Genomic DNA, 21162 nt, shown 5'->3' on the forward strand with positions numbered 1-21162 from the left:
TGGGGAAGTCTCAGCACTGCGCGAACCCTGCCCCACAGCAGGAGCCTCCTCCCTGACCCCTGGGGGCCCAGCCCCGAGAACCCAGATCCCTTGTGATTGAAGTTCAGCTGCGTGACAGGCAGGCCTCTGTCAGCACGGGGGTGGCCGGCCCCTCACCTGCTCAAACTTCCAGCCGTCAGACATGGTGGACACCATCTGCGTGAGCTCCTCCTCCTGACACTGGAGCACGCGGTACACGTGCTTCACAGGCACCTGCAACAGTGGCCACCGGTGAGACTGGCTGCACCCCCGCCCCGCACGCGCAGCCCGAGCGGCCCTGCCGTGTCCACCCCGTCTGGCAGCTCAGGTCGGGAACAACCTTGAGCCACCCACCAGCAAACACACCGCCTGGAACAGCTGCTGTTACTGCTCCATCTCCGCCTCCAAAATATTTCTATTTCTAAATTCCCAAATAAAATGACTCACGCTCCTGAAATCCCAGAGCACCTGTGGCTGATGCGAACGTGGACATCGTGCAGTGCACTGCCCGGGAAAGGACTGGCCCCGGCCCCAAGAGGGCAGACAGGCCAAACCTGTCACTGGGCACAGCAGCTCAGACAGCCCCTGCCCCGGGGCGGAACCAGAACACCTGGCTCCCACCAGACACAGGGCGACAGGGCGCGCTACAGGGACGTGTCGCAGGAAGCCCACGCTGCGACTCTTCCCATGGGGCACTGGGGGTCAGACGGAGGCAGGGAGGGAGGGTCACAGCTGTCACTGAGGCGGCGGGGACAGGCAAACCAATGTGCAACCAAGAGCACACAGAGGAGGCAGTGAAGCCTCCAGCAGGAAGGGGAGGGCTGGGGCTGCTCCAGCTGTGGACGTGGCTAGCTCTCCACGAGCCCCCGCACATGGAAAGGGCTTGGGCTTGGGGCTGTCAGGCGCCTGGCAAGGACGGGGGAGGGGGTCTGAGACCTGAAGAGGGCCTGGCTGTGCCAGCACAGGGCCGAGAACAATGCTCTGGAGCCCTCGGGGCCAGTACCAGCCATGGCCAGTCCCACTGCTGACCAGGGCACAGGCACCACAGAGAGCTTCCTCATGCCGCCTGGAGCAGAGCCAGGTCCTCCCCCACCTGCACAGGGTCCTCCCGCACCCACACAGGGTTCTCCCTGCACCCATACAGGGTCCTCCTCATACCTGCACAGGGTCCTCCCTGCAGCCGCACAGGGTCCTCCTCTACCTAAACACGGTCCTCCCCCACCTGCACAGCGTCCTCCCACACCTGCACAGGGTCCTCCCACACCTGCACAGGGTCCTCCCCCACCTGCACAGGGTCCTCCTGCACCTACACAGGGTCCTCCTCTACCTACACAGGGTCCTCCCTGCACCTGCACAGGGTCCTCCTCTACCTGCACAGGGTCCTCCCCCACCTGCACAGGGTCCTCCCGCACCTGCACAGGGTCCTCCCACACCTGCACAGGGTCCTTCCCGGCCCCACCTGCCCCTCCCCCTTCCAACCCCCCCCCCCGCCCCCGCAGGTCTTACGCACTGGCTACACCTGGCCTGGAACAGTCCTCCCATCAGAGAGCCCCCTCGGCCCTCACTGCCTTCCTGTGAGAAGCACCCCTCCGCTCACTGGAACGGGCCCCCCAGGAGCAGCCTGACAGCAGGCGCTAGGCGAGGCGGAGAGCTCCCGTCCAGAGGCCTCCCGGGTGGGCTGCACCTGCACACCCCCAGGCCTAGGAACCTTCTGCAGATCAGCCATTCGTCTCACCTGTGATGTTTTGCTGTCTCGTTCTCTAATTTTATCCTTTACAAGCTTTATTAGTGAGGTGATATTGTAGAATTCTGCTTCCTCCAACACCCCTGCAACACAGAAAAGGAACTGTGACTTTCCTGAGGCCAACGCTTCACACCCGCCTCCCTCCTGGCCCGCACCCGACGTGGCCACGCAGCCTGTCCCACTGCTGTCCTCAGAGCTCATCCATGCCCCAGATGAGGCCAGTGGCCTGACAGTGAGGGTCAGCAGCGTCCCTCCAGGGGACCCGGGGGTGCGGAACAGCTGCTGAGTCCACGTGCACCTCTGTGCCTCTATTCAAAGACTGGGGGGTGGTGAGAGGGGTCGCCCCCAGCTCCAGGCTCCTCCTGAGGATGGGCACCGGTAACGGGTCACAGTCTGACTCCAAGCCTCTCAGAATTCCAGACAACAGGTTCTCAGGGCTTTGCCTCACGAGCACAACTCAAGTCTTCAGCCCCCAGGGGAGATCTGTCTAGGAGGTGACAGCTCAGGGCATGGTGACATGGAGAACATCACCAGGTGCCTGCCACTCCGGCGCCTGCCGGTGAGCACAGCACCAAGAGCTTTGGCCCAGCGCACAGGCCACAGGGCACACCCTCCCTCCAGCGACCTGCTCCTGCCAAGACACTTCCAGCTCCCGGTGGTGGCGGCGGCACCGAGCGGCAGAGGGGCCTGGTCTGTGCCTGGTACTCATTTCTAGGCAAATCACACATGCAACAGGCAGTGGCATGAGGTGTTTCCCGAATGTCCAGCCCCACAGATGACAGAGGAAGGCTGTTCCCAGCAACGTGTGTGGCGCGTGTGGGTGTGTGTGACAGACTGCTCTAGGTAGGGCAGACGCTGCCGCTAGGTGGGCGGCTGCTCAGGGTGTGGAGCAGAGCCCGCGTCTCCATCTCTGAGCTGGGACCAGGGCCCGTGTGAAGCCAGGAGACGAGGACACGCCTGGAGAGAGGCAACATCACTCACACAGACAGAGCCTTGCCCGCACGAAGGTGCCCGGAGCCTGCCTGGGCCTCCCTGACAGACAATTCCAGGACACAGGTGGCTCGTGGGAAAGGCGTGAAGGGCACAGCCCAGGGAGGGTGCCCAGGTGCCCGCCTCCCTCAAGCCGTCTGTGAAATACAGCAGACTCCCAGATCTGTGAGATACCACGGCGCACCCACAACTCTGGGGCCCAAGCGGTCGTGAAGCGGTCTCCCACGGGAGAAGCCCCAAATACGCCGGCTCCTCCTGAAACAGGAAGCCCACCTAGCAGCCCGTGCCAGGGAGCGCGGTGATGGGCTTGGTCTCCCAGAGGCTTGCAGGTCTCTGAGGAAGCAGGGGGACAAGGGTCCCTGCACCCAGGACCGCAGCCCAGCCCTGCGGCCCCAGTGCCCCGTCCACACCGCATCAGCTCACCTTCCTCCGCAAGGTCCTTGTTGATGACCAGCTTCCCGTGCCTCAAGTAGTTCAGCACAGGCCCGAAGTAGGTGGGGTCTCTGTCGATTAAATAGGCACCTGTTTCATCCTGCAAAGAACACAACAGCTGAGTCCCGGACAGGAGACCCCGGGCCCTGTGGCCTGTGACGGCTGAGGCAGCGAGGGCCGCCTCTGGACCGACACCAGGCCACCCTGCGGCCCCTCAGGGAGCCCTACCAGCTGTCCCGGTGTCGTCTGTACCAAGACAACCTCATTTACTCTGAGGTGAGACGTCGACATACAGGCCACTCCCCTCATAGCTCTGGGAATTTGAGGAAGCCCACAAGTGGGCTAACACAGACCCCTCCCTGGGCCCTCTTGGGGGGCGAAGCATGCCACCCTGCTCACTGGCTCTGAGCCCACCCAGCCAACAGGCCCACACCCGGGGTGGAGCTGCGTCAGCACACCCGACAGCAGGCACCTGGGCTCTGGTGTATGTAGGGCGTCCTGGGCCTGCTCACCACCAGGGGAATCCTCGCCACGTGGTCAGCAGTTCTCAGGGGCTGAGCCGTTCACAGGTCCAACCATTTTTAGGGTGTGCTGCAGGCCTGGGGTGACCCCAGCTCCTCCATGTCTCAGGCCACAGCCGCCCACCCCAACTGTGGAGAGGGAGGCGCCCGCGGCAGGCAACGTGAGTGGGAGGAGTCACAGGGGTACAGGGCACTGGAGAAGCCTGGGGCTCCCCGACTGGCTGTCCACCTGATGAAGGCTGAGCCCGACAGGCCCCGGGACCTCCGTGTGAGCAGCTGACACACTGATGAGGAGTGGGCAGCCCCCCACCTGGCCTCTCACTCATGCGTGCCCGGGGGGCAGTGAGTGCCAAGGTCGCAGCTGCCTCAGCAAGGAGGGGACGCTGACTCCAGCCGGGCTGACACCACGTCCCTGACCAGAAGACAGTTCCGCGAGGCCCTCAGCAGCGAAGCAGCCCTGGCCCCACGGCCACAGGTGCCACCGGCAGCAGCCCTGGCCGCACTGTGAGGAGGACAGCCTGCCGCTGCCCAGGGCTCTGCCCAAAGTCCTCGCTGAAGAGCTCCAAGAACCTGCTTCGAGCTCTTGGATCAAAAAAGACAAGCCCAGCTCATGACACCACAGGGCTGCTGGCTGCCAGCACCTCCGCTTTGCCCTCTGCAGGGCCCCCACGCCCTGCTCCACCCCAGGACAGAGTCCCAGCCCCAGACATCCCCATCTGAGCAAGTACCTTCCAGGCCATCAGGCGGCCCCTCCCCAGCACCACCTGTTCCCGAAGGGCCCTCCTGCCCTGCCCCCGCCCTTTCTCCCAACCCCGTGGACTCCAAGGCCAGCTTCTGCAGCAGCCCTGCCCTGCGCAGGCAGCCTCCATGTGCCCACCAGGCTGAAGTCAGAGGGAAGGCCTGGCACCCCTGCCCACAGCCTGAAGCACCTGTATGCAGCCAAGCACCGGAGCTACTCACAGCTGCTTCCCCATGGACCAGAGAGGGTCAAGAAGGAAAGAATAGCGGGCCGGGGCTCTTCTCCGCCCAGGAAGTCTCCCTCCATACGCACGCTGAGACCTAAGGGTCTAGCCTCAGTCCTTAGGCGGAGGGGTGCGGTCAGCTCCCGGCTGGAGGCAGGCCTTTCCCCTGGCCCACGTCTAACGGCCAGCGGTGCTGCACCCCTGCGGCACAGCCTGGGCAAGCAAAGACCTCTGCAATGACCACAAGCCAGGCACCCTGCTGGGAGGACACGGCTTTTCCAGGACAGGTACAGGGCAGGTGACAGGGAAGCAGGCACGGAATGGCAGCTGCGAGGCAGGACCCTGGCTGTGGCCTCCCGCAGACACGCCAGGGTGCTCACGGGCTGTGGGCAGCTCTGGGAGCTGGCCTTCCCACCGGCTGCTTCACAGAAGCCCTTGCTCCACCTGGCCTCTGAGCCCAGGACACAGCTGACGCTGGACACACAGAGCCCAAAGTGAGGCCTCGGCCATACCACAAGCTTCTCACCATGGTGGCCTGGACCCTGCCCTGTGTTCTCTCATCCCCAGGGCTGGGGCCCCACAGAGGGATCAGACCCCGTGCCTAAGACCGGCCAACAGCCAAGGCGGGGCGTGGGGAAGCGACCCTGCAGCCTTCCCGCAGGGTTCAACCTGCAACCAGTGGCTTGGAAGCCCAAAGCCCAGTCACCTCATGGGAACTCCCACCTGCACCCAGTTGAGACGCAGCCTCCCAGAGACTCCTAAGAGTCCACAATGCTCTCCGCTAGCCCCACTGGGAGCCAGGCCTGGCGGTGGGAAGAGCAAGGCAGCCTCAGAACGCCTCTGCTGACACTGCCCAGAGTGACAGCGTGTGGGGCCCACAGATACCTCAATCCGCTGTGAGGGCACCGTGGAAGAGGGGAGGACCGGCTCCCCCCGCCACCCAGGGCAGCACTGGGCAGGGGCGCAGGCCTGGCTGGGCCTCCGCTCCCCCATTCACCTGCAGACATTCATCTCGAGGGATTGCATGGAGCAGCAGCCCAGGTGCCACTGGGGATGTGCACACCCCATGCCAGAGTCCCTGCCTGAGTGCCAGCCTTCGGCTAACACACTCCTAGGGGACAGCAGGTCACAGCTCGAGTGCTTGGGTGTCTGCTACAACATGGGAGACCCAGGCTGAGTGCTGGGCTCCTGGCTTTGCAGCTGTTGCAGGAATTTAAGGAGTGAACCAGTGGATGGAAGATTTCCTCTGTCTACCATTCAAACAAAAATAAATATTTTTAAAAGATTCCAAGGGATAGGAAGGCACACACCCTGGCCGCAGAGCTGGCAGAGGGAGCCAAAGCCAGCAGTCAGCGTGCCCGGCCTCTGTCCAAGAGGGGATCAGGACAGCACCAAAGCCCAGAGCCAGGCTCCCAGCCCACCTCAGATAAGCTCCAACAGTTCATGGCTTGCCTGAAAAACCCATCTTGACACAAAAAAGACCCTCCCAGGAAGCCACCCCAAGACCCAACCCAGCTCAATGGGCCACTCCAGACTGACCACTGCTTGGCCCAACCTCCACGAGTGGGCCTCAGCTTGGACCCCCACCACACCACGCTCCTCCCACACGGCACAACTCCCGAGCCTGAGGCTGGCGCTGCTTCCCCGGGCCTGCCCCGAGGCCTCCGGAGCTGATGGACCCAGCGGAGGGAGCCAAGGGAGGCTGGGCTGCAAAAGGCCTCTGGCAGGCTGCTCCCTCTGCGGCACCTCTGGCCTGATTCTCGAGGAGTCCTCGCCATCAGATGGGCTCCATCAGAAACTAGGCCGAGCAGCAGCCTACATCGGAGCCTGCGTTCAGCTCCCAGTGCGGCTCCTGGCTGCACTTCCTGCTAACGCGCACCCCGGGAGGCAGTACGAGACAGCTCAAGCAGCGGGGTCCCCGCCACCCTGTGGGAGACCCGGGCTGAGTTCTCGGCTCCAGGCTCCGGCCCCAGTGCGGTCCTAGCCACTGCGGGCATCTGAGGAGCCGAGCAGCTGACAGGCGCTCACTCTGGTCTCGCCGCCTCTTAAACAAGCACATCGCGGCACAGCAGGTTAAACTGCTGCTCGTGAAACTGGCCGCTCCGGCAGTGCCCGCCTCAGTCCCGGCTCCCGCTGACCTGCCTGGGACGGCGGCAGATGGGCCAGGGCTTGGGCCAGGATGCAGTTCCCCAGCTGCAGCCTGGCCCAGATGTGGCTGCTGCAGCCATGTGGAGAGTGAACCAACAGATGCAAGATTTCTGTCTCCCTCTCTGTCATTCCGCCTTTCGAATCAGTAACTATTTTTTCAAAAAGTAAAACAGATTTTTTTTAAACCAGGCCCAGGGAGTGGGGGTGGGGATGGCGTGTTGAGTGTAGCAGTTAAGGTGATGCTTGGGATGCCTACATCCCATATCAGAGTTCCTGGCTCCGCTCCCAACTCCAGCTTCTACAGCCTGGGAGGCCAGGGCGATGGTCTAAGTTCCTGGGAGAAGCTCCAGGCTCCTGCCTTTGACCTGGTCCAGCCCAGGCCAGGTGGCCATTTGGTGAGTGACTCAGTAGACCCTCTCTCCTCTTCCCTCCTGCCTTCCTTCTCTTTCTCCCTCTCTCTGTCTTCCAAATAAAATGAAAATAAAGGAAGATTTCTACAAATGTAGGCTGGTTTCCTAAGCAGGGCAGCAGGCCTGGACAGCAGGGCCTGGAGGGCACAGCGGAGTCTGGACGGGAGAGTGGGGCCTGGAGGGGACAGCGGGACAGCAGGGCCTGGAGGGGACAGTGGGGCCTAGAGGGGACAGCGAGGCCTGGAGGGGACAGTGGGGCCTGAACAGGACCGTGGGGCCTGGACGGGACAGCGGGGCCTGGAGGGGACAGGAGGCCTGGATGGGAGAGTGGGGCCTGGAAGGGACAGTGGGGCCCGGAGGGGACAGTGGGGCCTGGACGGGAGAGCGGGGCCTGGAGGGGAGAGCGGGGCCTGGAGGGGAGAGCGAGGCCTGGACGGGAGAGCGGGGCCTGGAGGAGACAGCGGGGCCTGGAGGGGACAGGAGGCCTGGACGGGAGAGCGGGCCCTGGAGGGGACAGTGGGGCCTGGAGGGGACAGCGGTGCCTGGAGGGGACAGTGGGGCCTGGACGGGAGAGCGGGGCCTGGAGGGGACAGCGGTGCCTGGAGGGGACAGTGGGGCCTGGACGGGAGAGCGGGGCCTGGAGGGGACAGCGAGGCCTGGAGGGGACAGCGGGGCCTGGAGGGGAGAGCGGGGCCTGGAGGGGACAGCGGGGCCTGGAGGGGACCGCGGGGCCTGGACGGGACAGCGAGGCCTGGAGGGGACAGCGGCGCCTGGAGGGGAGAGCGGCGCCTGGAGGGGACAGCGGGGCCTGGAGGGGACAGCGGGGCCTGGAGGGGACCGCGGGGCCTGGACGGGACAGCGGGGCCTGGACGGGACAGCGGGGCCTGGAGGGGACAGCGGGGCCTGGAGGGGAGAGTCGGGCCTGGAGGGGACAGTGGGGCCTGGAGGGGACAGTGGGGCCTGGAGGGGAGAGCGGGGCCTGGAGGGGAGAGCGGGGCCTGGAGGGGACAGTGGGGCCTGGAGGGGACAGGAGGCCTGGAGGGGACAGTGGGGCCTGGAGGGGAGAGCGGGGCCCGGAGGGGACAGTGGGGCCCGGAGGGGACAGTGGGGCCTGGAGGGGAGAGCGGGGCCTGGAGGGGAGAGCGGGGCCTGGAGGGGACAGTGGGGCCTGGAGGGGAGAGCGGGGCCTGGAGGGGACAGGAAGCCTGGAGGGGACAGCGGGGCCTGGAGGAGACAGCGGGGCCTGGAGGGGACAGGAGGCCTGGAGGGGACAGTGGGGCCTGGAGGGGAGAGCGGGGCCCGGAGGGGACAGTGGGGCCCGGAGGGGAGAGCGGGGCCCGGATGGGACAGTGGGGCCCGGAGGGGACAGTGGGGCCCGGAGGGGAGAGCGGGGCCTGGAGGGGACAGCGGGGCCTGGAGGGGACAGTGGGGCCTGGAGGGAGAGCGGGGCCTGGAGGGGAGAGCGGGGCCTGGAGGGGACAGGAGGCCTGGAGGGGACAGTGGGGCCTGGAGGGGAGAGCGGGGCCTGGACGGGACAGCGGGGCCTGGAGGGGACAGCAGGGCCTGGAGGGGAGAGTCGGGCCTGGAGGGGACAGTGGGGCCTGGAGGGGAGAGCGGGGCCTGGAGGGGACAGTGGGGCCTGGACGGGACAGCGGGGCCTGGAGGGGAGAGCGGGGCCTGGAGGGGAGAGCGGGGCCTGGAGGGGAGAGCGGGGCCTGGAGGGGACAGTGGGGCCTGGAGGGGAGAGCGGGGCCTGGAGGGGACAGTGGGCCCTGGAGGGGACAGCGAGGCCTGGAGGGGACAGTGGGGCCTGGAGGGGAGAGCGGGGCCTGGAGGGGACAGTGGGGCCTGGAGGGGACAGCGGGGCCTGGAGGGGACAGGAGGCCTGGAGGGGACCGCGGGGCCTGGAGGGGACAGCGGGGCCTGGAGGGGAGAGCGGGGCCTGGAGGGGACAGTGGGGCCTGGAGGGGAGAGCGGGGCCTGGAGGGGACAGTGGGGCCTGGAGGGGACAGCGGGGCCTGGAGGGGACAGGAGGCCTGGAGGGGACCGCGGGGCCTGGAGGGGACAGCGGGGCCTGGAGGGGAGAGCGGGGCCTGGAGGGGACCACGGGGCCTGGAGGGGAGAGCGGGGCCTGGAGGGGACAGGAGGCCTGGAGGGGACAGTGGGGCCTGGAGGGGACAGTGGGGCCTGGAGGGGACAGCGGGGCCTGGAGGGGACCGCGGGGCCTTCTGAAGCGCCTGTCCTCACCAGGCTCTTCCTGAGGCTGCACATCCACAAGATGTGCCCGGAGTGGGCACCGCGCCCCACGGCTGACGCTCACTTGCACCCTGCCTTGCCCTCTAGGACGGAGCTGCAGGGCGCACTGGGCACAGGAGCCGGGGCCTCGACACTTCGGGTCCTGGTGTGAGGGACGGAGCTGGGGGGCCGCCATCTTAATGCACAGATGAAGAAAAACACAGAAGAACTCGGAAAGCATCGGCACTCGGGACGAGGGTCTCCTGCTTACACAGACGCTGCCAGAGGACTCTCCCGGGACACAGGGCCAGCTGGGGCACAGCCCCCGACTCACCGTGTTCCAAGAGTCTGCCACGTGGAGGACGAGCTCACGGGGCTCCTGTGCCCAGGCAGACCACAGCCCTCCCTGTCTCCGCCGCCCTTCCTGTGATTTATGTAACAAACATGTGCTCCGCGTCTGCAGAGGGGCAAACTGGGTCTTGTCAAAGAGCCGGAGTGAAGACCGCTGTCTCGACAATCCCTTTCCCTCCCTGGCTGTGCCCGCCGCTCGCTGAACTGGCATCTGACCTACTTGTGGTGGTGCTGGCTTTGAAAACCACACCTCCCCTCAAAGGCATAAGAAAAGGACTTACTGGACTCAGCTCTTGAGCGTTTAATGAGAGCCAAGCCCCACCACCTGCGCCCTTATCAACCCACATGCCGGAAGGGCGGGACGCCTGGGCCCATGGGGGCACCAGTCTTCGGGAAGCCGACGGAGGGCCCTGAGTCAGCAGGTGGGGAGGGCCACTTCCAGGCCGCAGCTAGCAGCCTGGTCACACAGAAGAGGGGCCTGCAGATGTGCCTCGAGGGTAGCTAGTGGGCAAGGGTGGGGCGCAAGGAACCCTGACCAGCAGCCGCCGAGCCAGCCTCCCGAGTCTGTGTTCGTGGCTAACACAGGATCACTCAGAGGTAAGGGCTGGGCCACTGTGCCCCCCCGCCCCCCATCAGCCTCTGGGCAACAGCTCTCCCCACCCCACGTGGCCGCCCGTTCCCCCCAGGGTCTTGAGAATGAGGGTGTGGAGCCGGGCTCTCGAGCAAGGTCCTACAGGGGAGCGACTGGACACGTCTCACTGGGGCCACACACGCTTCAGGGACACCTGTGCCCAGAAACATCAGGCCCGTGGGCCGCAGGAGACAAGGCCTGAGCCCAGCCCAGAGGAAATGCATTCTGCAAGCAAGCTCCCCGCTGAAACCCAAACGCACCAACTTTCTGTGTCAAAATCTGTCGTCACCCCGAGCCAGCGCCGTGGCTCACTAGGCTAATCCTCCACCTTGCGGCGCCGGCACACCGGGTTCTAGTCCCAGTTGGGGCGCCGGATTCTGTCCCGGTTGCCCCTCTTCCAGGCCAGCTCTCTGCTATGGCCAGGGAGTGCAGTGGAGGATGGCCCAGGTGCTTGGGCCCTGCACCCCATGGGAGACCAGGAAAAGCACCTGGATCCTGGCTCCTGCCTTCGGATCAGCACGGTGCGCCGGCTGCAGCGGCGGCCATTGGAGGGTGAACCAACGGCAAAGGAAGACCTTTCTCTCTCTGTCTCTCTCTGTCCACTCTGCCTGTCAAAAATTCAAAAAAAAAAAAAAAAAATCTGTCGTCACCCCAATTAAAACAGTTGTTATTCTGGAATGATCCACTTCAAGTCACTTGATTTCTAATTTGCACTTAAACCTTCACCTCCACTTTGTACCGATCTGTCATCTCCCTGACCCAGAAGAGGCCTCAGACGTCTCCAATTATAAATGAGGTCACTGAGCCCCACGGGCCAGCTCCTGGATCTGCAGAGCGGGGCCGGACGGGGCCGGAACTCCAGGCCCCGGGACCCCGGCTGCAGCTCCCAGCCCTATGCCTCCTCCCAACCACGTTGGCCTCACCCAGGCCTCCTGCCTCTTCCTGAGGGAGCGTCCACACTGCCCGTGTGCACCCAGACACCGGCCCTGCCCAGCGCACGAGGAATGAAGGGCAGCAGGGGCTCCAGATCACACAGCCCTCCCGCGGCCCCGGCGCCCCACTGGGTGCAGCTGAAAAACTAGAATTTCGGCAGGAGTGGTCTCCGTGACTCAGACAAAGCTCAACAGGGCACAGCGTGGAGTGGGCTCATGCCGGGACACGGGGCTTCTCAGACGTGCTCCCAGGGCTCCCAGCAGCGCCGAGGTCTGCCCCACAGCACACTGCTTGCTTTGCAGGAGACTTCAGCTGCACCGCACCCCGAGGCAGCCCCTGGGCCTGCCTCTGAGAGGGGATGTCGCAGGCAGGGCCACAGGCCACCTGCGCAGGCTGCCGTCACAAGGCAAGGGGATGTCCATCTGCTGAACGTCTCAGTGGCTCTGTCCCTAGGGACACTCAAGGTGCACCCCATGGTGCTGGTGTGAGGGTGCGGCACCACAGACTGCCGGCATCCAAGAAACATGCCTCCGCCTCGCGGTGAGGCTCCTCCTGGCCCAGGTCTGAGTCCCTCCACGCTGGCACGATGCCCCAGCCAGGGTGCTCGCCGGTGCCGAGCAGTGCCCAGGCACTCGCCACCAGCTGTCCTCATGGCAGCCCCACAGCACCAGCCCTCGTCCCTCGCAGGACTTCCCAGCACTCCTGCCGCTCCCCTCCTGTTCGAGAAACCCGGCATGGCCAACGGCAGCGCGGAGTGCACAGCACAGCGCTTCCAGACCCCTCCCCAGCCGGCCAAGGATCAGGGAGGCCCCGCTGCTGGGCAGCGAGATGCCACCAGAATGAGACTGCGCAGACAGGGACGCCTCCCAGACACCTGTGACTGCCCCAACACGCACAGCAACCGCGGCCCGGAGGCCCAAAGCGTCCACCTTGGGGGCTGTCCCTCTGGTGTCCAGCGACTCCAGGGAGCGGAGGGGCAGCAGGTAAAGCAAGGGGGACGACTCTGCCACACACGATGCAGCTGCCGCCAGCGCCAGGTCTACAGAGATGAGTGCGCATAACCGACACCCACAGGCCCTGCTGCACTCGCGCGGCGCCAGGCACTGGGCGCGAGGGTGGACACTCTCCTCCTTCCTCAGCTATGGCGACCGCTCCGCGAGGGGGCACCGCCTTAGCTTTAGAAGCTGAAGCTCAGACAGGCCCGTCCACCCACCCCACGCCACACAGCAGAGTTCAACTAGGCTTCTCGAGCCCCAAGTCTAATCCACTACCAGGAAAAGGCTCCACCCCACCGAACTCGGCATGGACTCTTCCGGGCCTGCTGCAGTCCACGGAGAACTGTCCACTCAAGCACAGGACAGGGCAGACTCCGGGCACCCTGGCCCAGACACCCACCCCAACAGCGCCAGGCAGAGTCGACTCCCAGGATGGCAGCCACAGGACGGGGGCAGCCTGTGGGCACCCTGGCCCAGACACCCACCCCAACAGCGCCAGGCAGAGTCGACTCCCAGGATGGCAGCCACGACTCCTGGCTGAGTGTGCAGCCAAGGTGAGGCACCCGGCAGCTCCCTCCCTGCCCTGACGCCAGCACCACGGCCCTCTGAGGGCACTCTGGGGGCACGCGGCACACGTCCACTACCTTTTCATCCATTTCTGCTGCCTGAACCTCACTGTCTGGGTTCCCCGTGCAGAGCAGCGTCAGCCACACGCCCGCCGCGGGCACCGCTGGACACACGTGGCCCAAGGCAGAAGGGAACCGTGTGCCTCAGACACGCGGGGAGACTGCTTCAGGCCAAGCCCCACGTCCCAGAAAGGCCCAGTTTCTCACGCGCTGGCCTGGCTCAGGTCTTGAGGCTTTCCCAGGAGGCGCCCGACACCACGGCGACCACGGGCCCTGGGAAAACCAGCCCGACCCCAAGCAGGCCCAGGACACAGGGACAGCCACATCCTTGCATCCGTGCCCGACACCCACTCGCAGATGCACACTGGGCCCACGCAACTCTCCCTGGCACGCAGGGCGCTGGCCGGCAGGGGACAAGCGCGCTTGTCACTTCCGAGTCGGCGACACGGAGCAGGACGTGCCACTTCCTTCCTCGGTCACCACCCGTCCTCTAGCCAAGCTGCCTCTACACCTGCCACCACCACCCGTGCCCACGCCATCCTCCAGACCCAGCCGGCGCCGCTGCAGCTGCAGCCCGGAGCTGGGCCCGCGGCCCTGTTCGTGTTCCACAGAGCCGGCTCAGACACGACCCCCAGGCAGGAGAGCCCCAGCAGGAGCGGCACTCGCGTTTCCCTTGCGCCCCTCACGCGCTGCACAGGGCAGCAGGGCGGTGCTCCCAGAACCAGCTGCCCCGCTCCCGACGCCTGGCCCCAGCAAGACCAGTCCCAGGCCTTGACAAAGCGTGCTGGGCAGCTTGGGAGGAGCCATGGTCCCCGCCGCAGGAAGGCCGGGAGGAAGCGAGAAGCCACACGCCAGCCATCCAGAGCGAGCATCAAGGCCGCGTGGCCCGGAGCGGGCCCAGGGTGTGCGTGGGAGAGTGGGGGTCTGCAGGCTCCCCACCCAGCTCTCCTACGGTGACCCCGGCCTTCGCGGGGCTCCCCCTCAAATATGCACCCAGTTCCCTGCCCCCGATCGCAGGCCTGGTCCACACACCTGCCAGGCATCCTTCCATTAGCGCGGGCCTGATTCAACATCCTGTTTGCCTTCTGCGCTGTCATTGACGGCCTCCCACTCCGCCTCTGCCCACGCGGGATCTAATGACCCTGCAGGACCTCGGGGAGGCTTAATCACAGCCGCGTCTCCTCACCTCAGCACCCTGCTCCCTCCAAACGTCACCGCCAGGGAGATTGACCCTTCCTGACCACCGCCCAGCCGCCGGCCGCCGCGGCCGCCACAGTGCCACCTTGTCCTGAACTTCGGTTTTACAATCTGGAAACCAAATTGGTTAAACGGACAAGAATGGGGCGGGGGCAACTCTAACAGAGATACAACCTTGCAGACCAAGGACCGCCCCACGGAGGGCTCCTCTCAGAGTTCAGCGTGATTTTTACACAGTCTTAAGAAATAGACACATGGGCAGCGCGGACTGGACAGGCACCGCCCCCAAGAGCAATTTAAAATCCGACTAACTTCACCACACAGGAGCACTCGCAGGAAGGCCAGTGAATGAGCCCGGAACGCGACTGCTTCGAGAGAAACCAGGAGTAGAACGCGCGCCCACACCGTGGAGGAGCCGCCGGGCGTCTGCGAGGCCACTTCTCCGAGCACAGGGCTTGGTCGCAGCAGGGTCTCGCCCGAACCCGCACCCACGGCCGAGGGTCTGCTGATGTCCGGCGGCGCCACGCTAGCCCCGGTCTCTGCCAGGCTCCTGCACCTTCAGAGGGGTCCCCGTGTTTCTGGGAAGCCACCCGCGTGGCGAGCGCCAGGCTGGCAAGGCACAGGAGACCCGGGCGCTGCCTAGCAAGAGGCAGGCGACCCCTCTTCAGCCCTGCACAGCTCCCCAGGTGTCTCCCACGGCCCGCGTCCAGCGCCACCTGCACAGCACCGTGCGCGTTCAAACCCAGCAGGGACAAGAAGCCGCCGACTATGCCGGGCGCGGGCCCCCTGCGCGGGCAGGCAGACGACAGCCGGCTCGGGAAGCCGCTCTGGCAAAGGCTCCCCCCGCCCGCGACAGCCCCCGGCCCTCAGCCGCAGCACCGTCGCCTCCGGCCGCCGAGTGGGCGCGCGCCGCGCATCGAGAGCTGGGGCGCAACTCGCTAAATGCAAGTCACCAGGGAGGGCAGGCCACGCGTGTCCACTCCCGCGCCGGCAGAGCGTCCGGGACGCGAGAAAACGAGACGAACGCGAGGGCTCCGCGCCCCCCCCCCCCCCAAGGCAGATCCACGCAGAGTGCGAGACCCGGAAAGGGAGAGGCGCCCGGGCGGCGGGTCTGGGGGCTCCGGGCCGCGCCCGCCCGGGCGGGGGTGGGGTGGCGGTGTGAGGCGGGGCCCGGCCGCCCTGGCCCGCGGGCCCTCACCTTGTCCGAGTCCAGGTCGGGGTCGGCCTGGCACAGGCGGTACAGGAAGGACTTCGGGTCCCGGCACAGCGTCTGCCGGGTGGTGAGGAAATAGGTGCCGCCGACGTTGAGCCGGACCCACTTGGACACGCAGCTGGGCCGCTGAGCTAGGGGGCCGAGCCCCGCGCTGCAGCGGCGGCACAGGCCGCCTCCCAGCCCCGCCCCGAGGCCGCCCGGGGCCGGCGGCAGCAGCTCACAGTGATTCTCCGCCATGATCCCAGCAAGCCCCGCCACAGCGCACCTCCACCGGAAGCGTTCCGCCTTTAATAGTGTCCTCCGCGCTCCGTCCCGCCCACAGGTCCGCCTTCCTAAAGCGCCCTCCGCGGCGTCACGCAGGAGGCGGAAGTTCCGGTCCGGAAAAGCAGCCGGCCGTACCCGCTTCCGGCCGCGGCGCGCGCGTGGTCCGGAGCCGAGTTCGCGGCGGGCTCGCGCGGCCGCAGGCTGCGGGTCGGGGCCCGGCCCCCGCCCCAAGGAAGAGGCACGCCAGCGGACGGCTACACGCTACATGCTTTTTATTACAAGACTACCGAGCATACGAGGAAAATTCATCATCCAGTAACTACATCTACAGCACAAATATTTGAAAGAAAGAATAAACAGACTCATTAAATTATGATGATTAAATCAATGACCAAATAGAAAATTTATATAATAAAGCCAGGAAAAAAAAGATTGTAAAATATAGTTTACAATAATTATTCACATTCAAGGCTGTACATCAATACATACAACAACGTGGCCCCGAACATGAATTCAATCCAAATAATTCATATATTAGAATTTAAATAACAGACTGAACTAGAGGCCAACACTAGCCGGCAAATAACCTTATATAAGAATAAAAATACAAAAGTGTAAATCCTAATATCATTGCATTATTTGTTTCATACTTTTTAAAAATTTTTGCTTTGCCTGTACATCACAGTTACAGCTACAGACCAGGTAGAGAATATTACACGTGTTCTGACCGCCTGCCACTTGACCGGAGGGACCGCTCGCAGGCCACTGGTCATCCCGCCACGTTGCTAAGTTGTTGCCAACGTCATAGAACTTTCACCAGCAGAACGGCCTGTTCACGCTGAGCCAGAAGTCGGGACAGCCTGGGCGCACGGTTTGCCCTGTGTGTGTTCTGCAGGCACCATGCGGGCCGGGCCCATCCCGCTCCCCACCGTGCTCCTCTGCTCCCTGCTGGAATCCGTCCCCTCCCCAGAGGCTGGGGAGTGCCGCCTGCCCTGACGCTGGGCTTGTGTGTAGAGTCAGCGTCTGTGAAAGGACACAATGCAAAGTGTGGTGACTTCTCCAAGGACACAGCGTCTGCACACCACTCTCTGAGCAGCTGCAGGCTCTGAGGTCTGTGGGCCAGCGGCAAAAGGGGCTCCAGGCGCCAAGGGAGTCGACCAGCACTGAGCATGGTGCCTTCAAGAATCTCACGCAATCAACGGGCCTCAGCTAATGCGGAGAAATAACCGATGCAACCAAACTGGGGTGGTTTTGACTTGAAGACGACGGGGCAGCCTGCAACACCGTGGGCAGGGGGCGGGGAGGCGGCCCGGAAGCCGCACCTGCTGGAGAAAGCCTGACCAGGGACCTTCCGGGGGGAGGGGACACAAATGCACATTTGTAAGGCCCCATCATCCGCACGGTTTCCAGGGGGGCCTTGGCTCTGCTACGGGTTCCAAACGGCCCAGTGTACTGTCTGAGGCTATAAACTCCATTACAAGTCACCCACCAAGCACACGGCGAGGTCAGGTCAACACTTGTTATCTCTGCTGACCGTGCAGATGCAAATTCAGTACCGTTGTGGACACAAAGTGCAGGATGGGAGACACCGCCACGCCCTGGGAAGCCACAGCAGCAAGGGTGGAAGAGAACCAGCATGCACGCCTAACGGGGTCTGCACTGAGAAGGGCCGGCTCCAGGAAAACCTGTCCCAGGTGCGCCCGAGCATGAACGAAACGCGGTCTTTGGAACACACAGCTGATGAGAAAGCATCTGCTCAGAATCTGTCGGACACAACTAAGGGGTTCTGTTCCTGAACTCTGGGCATCTAAGCGTCCAAGGAGAGAGCAGCATCTTTGAAATGAACGAACTCTTTGACCCAAAAATACCACTTCTAGGCACCGAGGGGAGGGAAAGCGGAGTGGAAACCCAAGGTCTGTAAGCACATTCGTCACAGCGTTATTTCAACAAGGAACCATCTGAGTGTTTCACAGGGGAGCGGGCAGCGGCCAGGGTAAGATGGACAGCCATCAGCTCCACGGGAATCAGAAGCCGTCTTCCGAGAATGGGTCCTGCCGCGGGAAGACGCTGGAGACAAGCTTGTGAGAGAAGCCGGACACAAAGGGTACGCGCTGTGTGTCCCCAGTTCAGTTCAGCAGACAAACGTGTGGGGGCAGGGAGGGGCAGGCTGCAGACCAGCATCCACAGGGGTCTTCCCTGGGTGCACAGCCCACAGTGGATCAAAAAACAAAAGCAAAAACAGATGTCACTTTTAAGAAAGTACAGAATTAGCCCGTGTGCTGGCTGGGGCTATTTCCACAATTCCTTCAGGCACAGGCCACAAATACCACAGAAGCGGCCCAAAGGGGCAGGCAGAGGTGAAGTCCCCATCAGCTTTGGCATGGCAACACGAGCCCTCTTTCTCAGAGCACACATTTAACAAGTGTGGGACAAACTCCAGCAGCACACACACCCTTCCAGGGGCCGAGCAGCTCCGTGCTCCACAGGGGCGTCACCGCCCTGGCCGGACCACAGAAAGAGGGGAGGAAGCAACTCCCACCCCGGCTTCCTCTGTGTCCCTGGGGAAAGGCAAGGCACAGTGGGCTGTTACAGCCGCCGCGACCAGTCTCCTCTGAGGAGGGGCCGGGAGGGTGTGCTCTCGCCTGGACACCTGTCCTTGCCGGCTCCTGACCCATCAGACTACAGGGCACTGCGTTCTCATCTTGGACTGATCCATACTCGTATGTCCACACGTCCGTGTCTACTCATAGTGTAAGGCACCTGTGTGCCGCCAAGGCCTTACGGGTGGCTGGGTGAAAGTGAGAAGAGCTGGGAAAGAACATGTGCGTGGGCCTTGCACACTCAAACAGAAGCTGGGGAGAGGGGTTCTGAGGAAGAGCGGCCGGAGGAGGGCTCAGCCGTCGTCGGCACAGGCAGGGCTGGTCGCTTCAGCTGTCAGCTCGCCCCTGAACTCTACGTCTGTGGTTTCCGAGGTGAAGCGCAGGAGGTAGTGGCGCTATCCAGAGGGAAGGATGCGACCAGATTTCCCCCGAGGAGCTGGCCAAGTGCTCTCGTGAAAGCCGTGGCCTTCCCGGCACTGCCTGCTCTGCGAGCAGAGGCCCGGGGGCGGCAGCTTCCTGCGCCTGTGGGAACACCGCCACTGCACACAGACACAGGGCATTCTGAGACAGCAAAACGACAGGGCAGTGCGCTTGAACAGAGACTCCTAAGGAGACTCACCCAGCACAGGACAGCCTTTCCAAGAGCCAGGAGAGAAGCTGGGCCTCCAGCCACAGGCCCTCTCGGTGGCCTGCTCCCAGGGGCACGCCAAGGGCAGGTGAGGCTTCCACACAATCCAGCTGGCGCACAGCTCACACACAGTGTGGACAAGACCCAGGCAGAAACGGCTGGGAAGCCTGGGGGCGCCTCGGCTCCCCCCCAAGCCCCCAGTTTTCAAGAAGCCACCCTTGGTAAACAGCTTGAGAATAAACTTTCCTCTCAACTTGGGCCCGACAGACAAGAGGTGGGAGTCGGGGGAGAACCTTCCGTGAAGACCCCTGCGGCTGCCTCTGTGGAAGTGAGAAACGAGGCCGGGCGCTCCCGGGGGACCCATGAGTCAGCGCTTCCATGAGCGGCACCTGCTGCCCTCCTCGGCAACTCAGGGCTGCCCTCCAGGACAACCTAGAGAAGGAGAGAGACAACCAAGCCACGCCAGGACCTCAGCAGCTCTCCCTGCCAGGAAGCACAGGACCGAGGCGCCCAAGGCCTCAGTGTCAGAGCAGTCCCCTCACCAAAGGCCCCACGGGGGTGGCCCTAAAGCCGGCAGGGGACGCCAGGCTGGGCACACCTGGGCGAAGTGTGCCGTTCTTGCCTCCTGTGCGATGGGGAGGAACAATGTTCCGGGCAAGTCTCCCCTGATGGGACTAGATGGCCTGGCAGCACAAGCAGGTTTCTGCATTTTCAACGTGGAGATGTAAAAACTGAGCGAGCTGACAAATACTTAACCACAGCAGTAACAGGGTGCGCGTGATGCTGGGTGCCTGGCTCCCCAGCGCCATCTGCAGGGGACTGTGAAGCACCCCGGGCCAACACTAGGGTTCTCTCTTGGCCTCCTGTGGCCAGTCCAGGAGGCCTGCTCATTAAGCCTTCCCAGAGACTCCCAGGAAGGCCCCTCCATACCAGGCACTGGGTCATCTACTCTGGTTGAACCCTCTGCAGAACCTGCTGGCCTCCCCTGCACAAGGGACAGGCTTGCACCTCGTGTGCAGTGACCCAGCTGGACACTAGTCAGGCCCACATGGGACAGCACCCTCTCTAGCCCTAGAGTCCGACACCATGCCACAGGATGAGGAAAATGGGCACTCTCAGTACCACCCACCTGGAGCAGCCTGCTCTAGACGTTACCTCAAGAACCTGCCTGCCCAACAGACAGCAGGAACCACAGAGATCCTGCCATCAGAGCTATGCCAGGGGCACGAGAGGAGCCCAACAACACCTCTAGGGCCACATGCGAGGGACGCAAGAAACTGAGCACACGCACAAAAGCAAAGAACCCTGCAGCCCACAGAGGGCTGGGGACCACCTAGCAGAGGCACGGGGCAGCTCCCAGGTGAGGGGTTCTGTGATGATCTGGGAGGGGCAGAAAGAACCAATGACACAACTGTGCCCTCAGCCACAGCAGCAGCAGCCCGGGGCTGGCGTGGGAAGAGGGGGTGCGGTGTGCACTCTGACTGCCGCTAAGAGAAGCTGGAGGCGCTGCGTCTGTTCACTAATCCGGCCAGGAACGTGGCTGCCGTGCACGGAGCTGGGTCCCCACGGCCATGAGGGCACGTGGGAGCCTCCATAATGCACAGAGAGCAAGCGAAGCGACCCTGAATTCCTTTTTAGTTGTTGATTTTGTTCTTTGTGTGGTTGGATATTTTTTTTCTTCTTTTCTTTTAAATAAAAAAGCTGCAAGGTTCCCGCCGTCTGCGTTCCCTTGAGATGGCTGGCAGGTGGTCTGGAAGCGTCCCGGGAGGCGGCCGAGCCGCGCTGGGGCACGTGTCCTGGCAGCGAAGGGCAGCCCGGCCGCAGGCCCTGTCACTGCACAGCGGCATCCGGGTGGCTCTGGTACCGCTGCCTCCAGACCTCCTGGATCTTCCTGCACCACTTATGTGCGTTGCCGCTCGGGTCCATCAGGTAATACGTCCTGTTAGGCTGCAAACAAAGAGCCGGTCGGTGTCCTCGGCAGCCTCACCACATCCCCACCCAGCCTGGGAGGGACAGCCCTGGCCTGCCGCCAGCCACCGCAAGAGCCTTGCGGAAGCACACGAGCAGGGCACTGCTCTTTACCCCTATCTGGGCAAAAACCACACACAGGCAAGTGACTCACCGCCCGGCTCCCCAGGTGGAGGCACGGGGCAGCTCCCCTGAGCCAGGCTGTGAATGCAGGGACGTGGGCACGTGGGGAAAAGGCAGACGACTGGCCCGAGCCAAAGCCCGGGGTGACGGCAGCGCAGGCGCCAAGGCCTCGA

The 21162-nt window shown here is 64.0% G+C and overlaps 2 protein-coding genes across 2 annotated transcripts in view; both read right to left on the minus strand.

Moving 5' to 3' along the window:
* Positions 1 to 15665, minus strand: part of KCTD5 (potassium channel tetramerization domain containing 5) — a 25124-nt gene extending 9459 nt beyond the window's left edge. Inside the window, exons 1-4 of the mRNA XM_051836234.2 lie at positions 15392 to 15665; positions 3176 to 3284; positions 1754 to 1845; positions 157 to 252 (exon numbers count right to left, since the gene is read on the minus strand). Of these exons, the coding sequence (XP_051692194.1) occupies positions 157 to 252; positions 1754 to 1845; positions 3176 to 3284; positions 15392 to 15643 (549 nt within the window). The 5' untranslated portion in view covers positions 15644 to 15665. The remainder of the gene's footprint in view (positions 1 to 156; positions 253 to 1753; positions 1846 to 3175; positions 3285 to 15391) is intronic.
* Positions 15666 to 15925: 260 nt separating this feature from the next.
* PDPK1 (3-phosphoinositide dependent protein kinase 1) overlaps positions 15926 to 21162 on the minus strand; it is an 87463-nt gene continuing 82226 nt past the window's right edge. Inside the window, exon 14 of the mRNA XM_051836225.2 lies at positions 15926 to 20845. Coding sequence (XP_051692185.1) covers positions 20729 to 20845 — 117 coding nt within the window. The 3' untranslated portion in view covers positions 15926 to 20728. The remainder of the gene's footprint in view (positions 20846 to 21162) is intronic.

This window comes from Oryctolagus cuniculus, chromosome 19 (genome assembly GCF_964237555.1).
Source record: "Oryctolagus cuniculus chromosome 19, mOryCun1.1, whole genome shotgun sequence".
NCBI classification, from domain to species: domain Eukaryota; kingdom Metazoa; phylum Chordata; class Mammalia; order Lagomorpha; family Leporidae; genus Oryctolagus; species Oryctolagus cuniculus.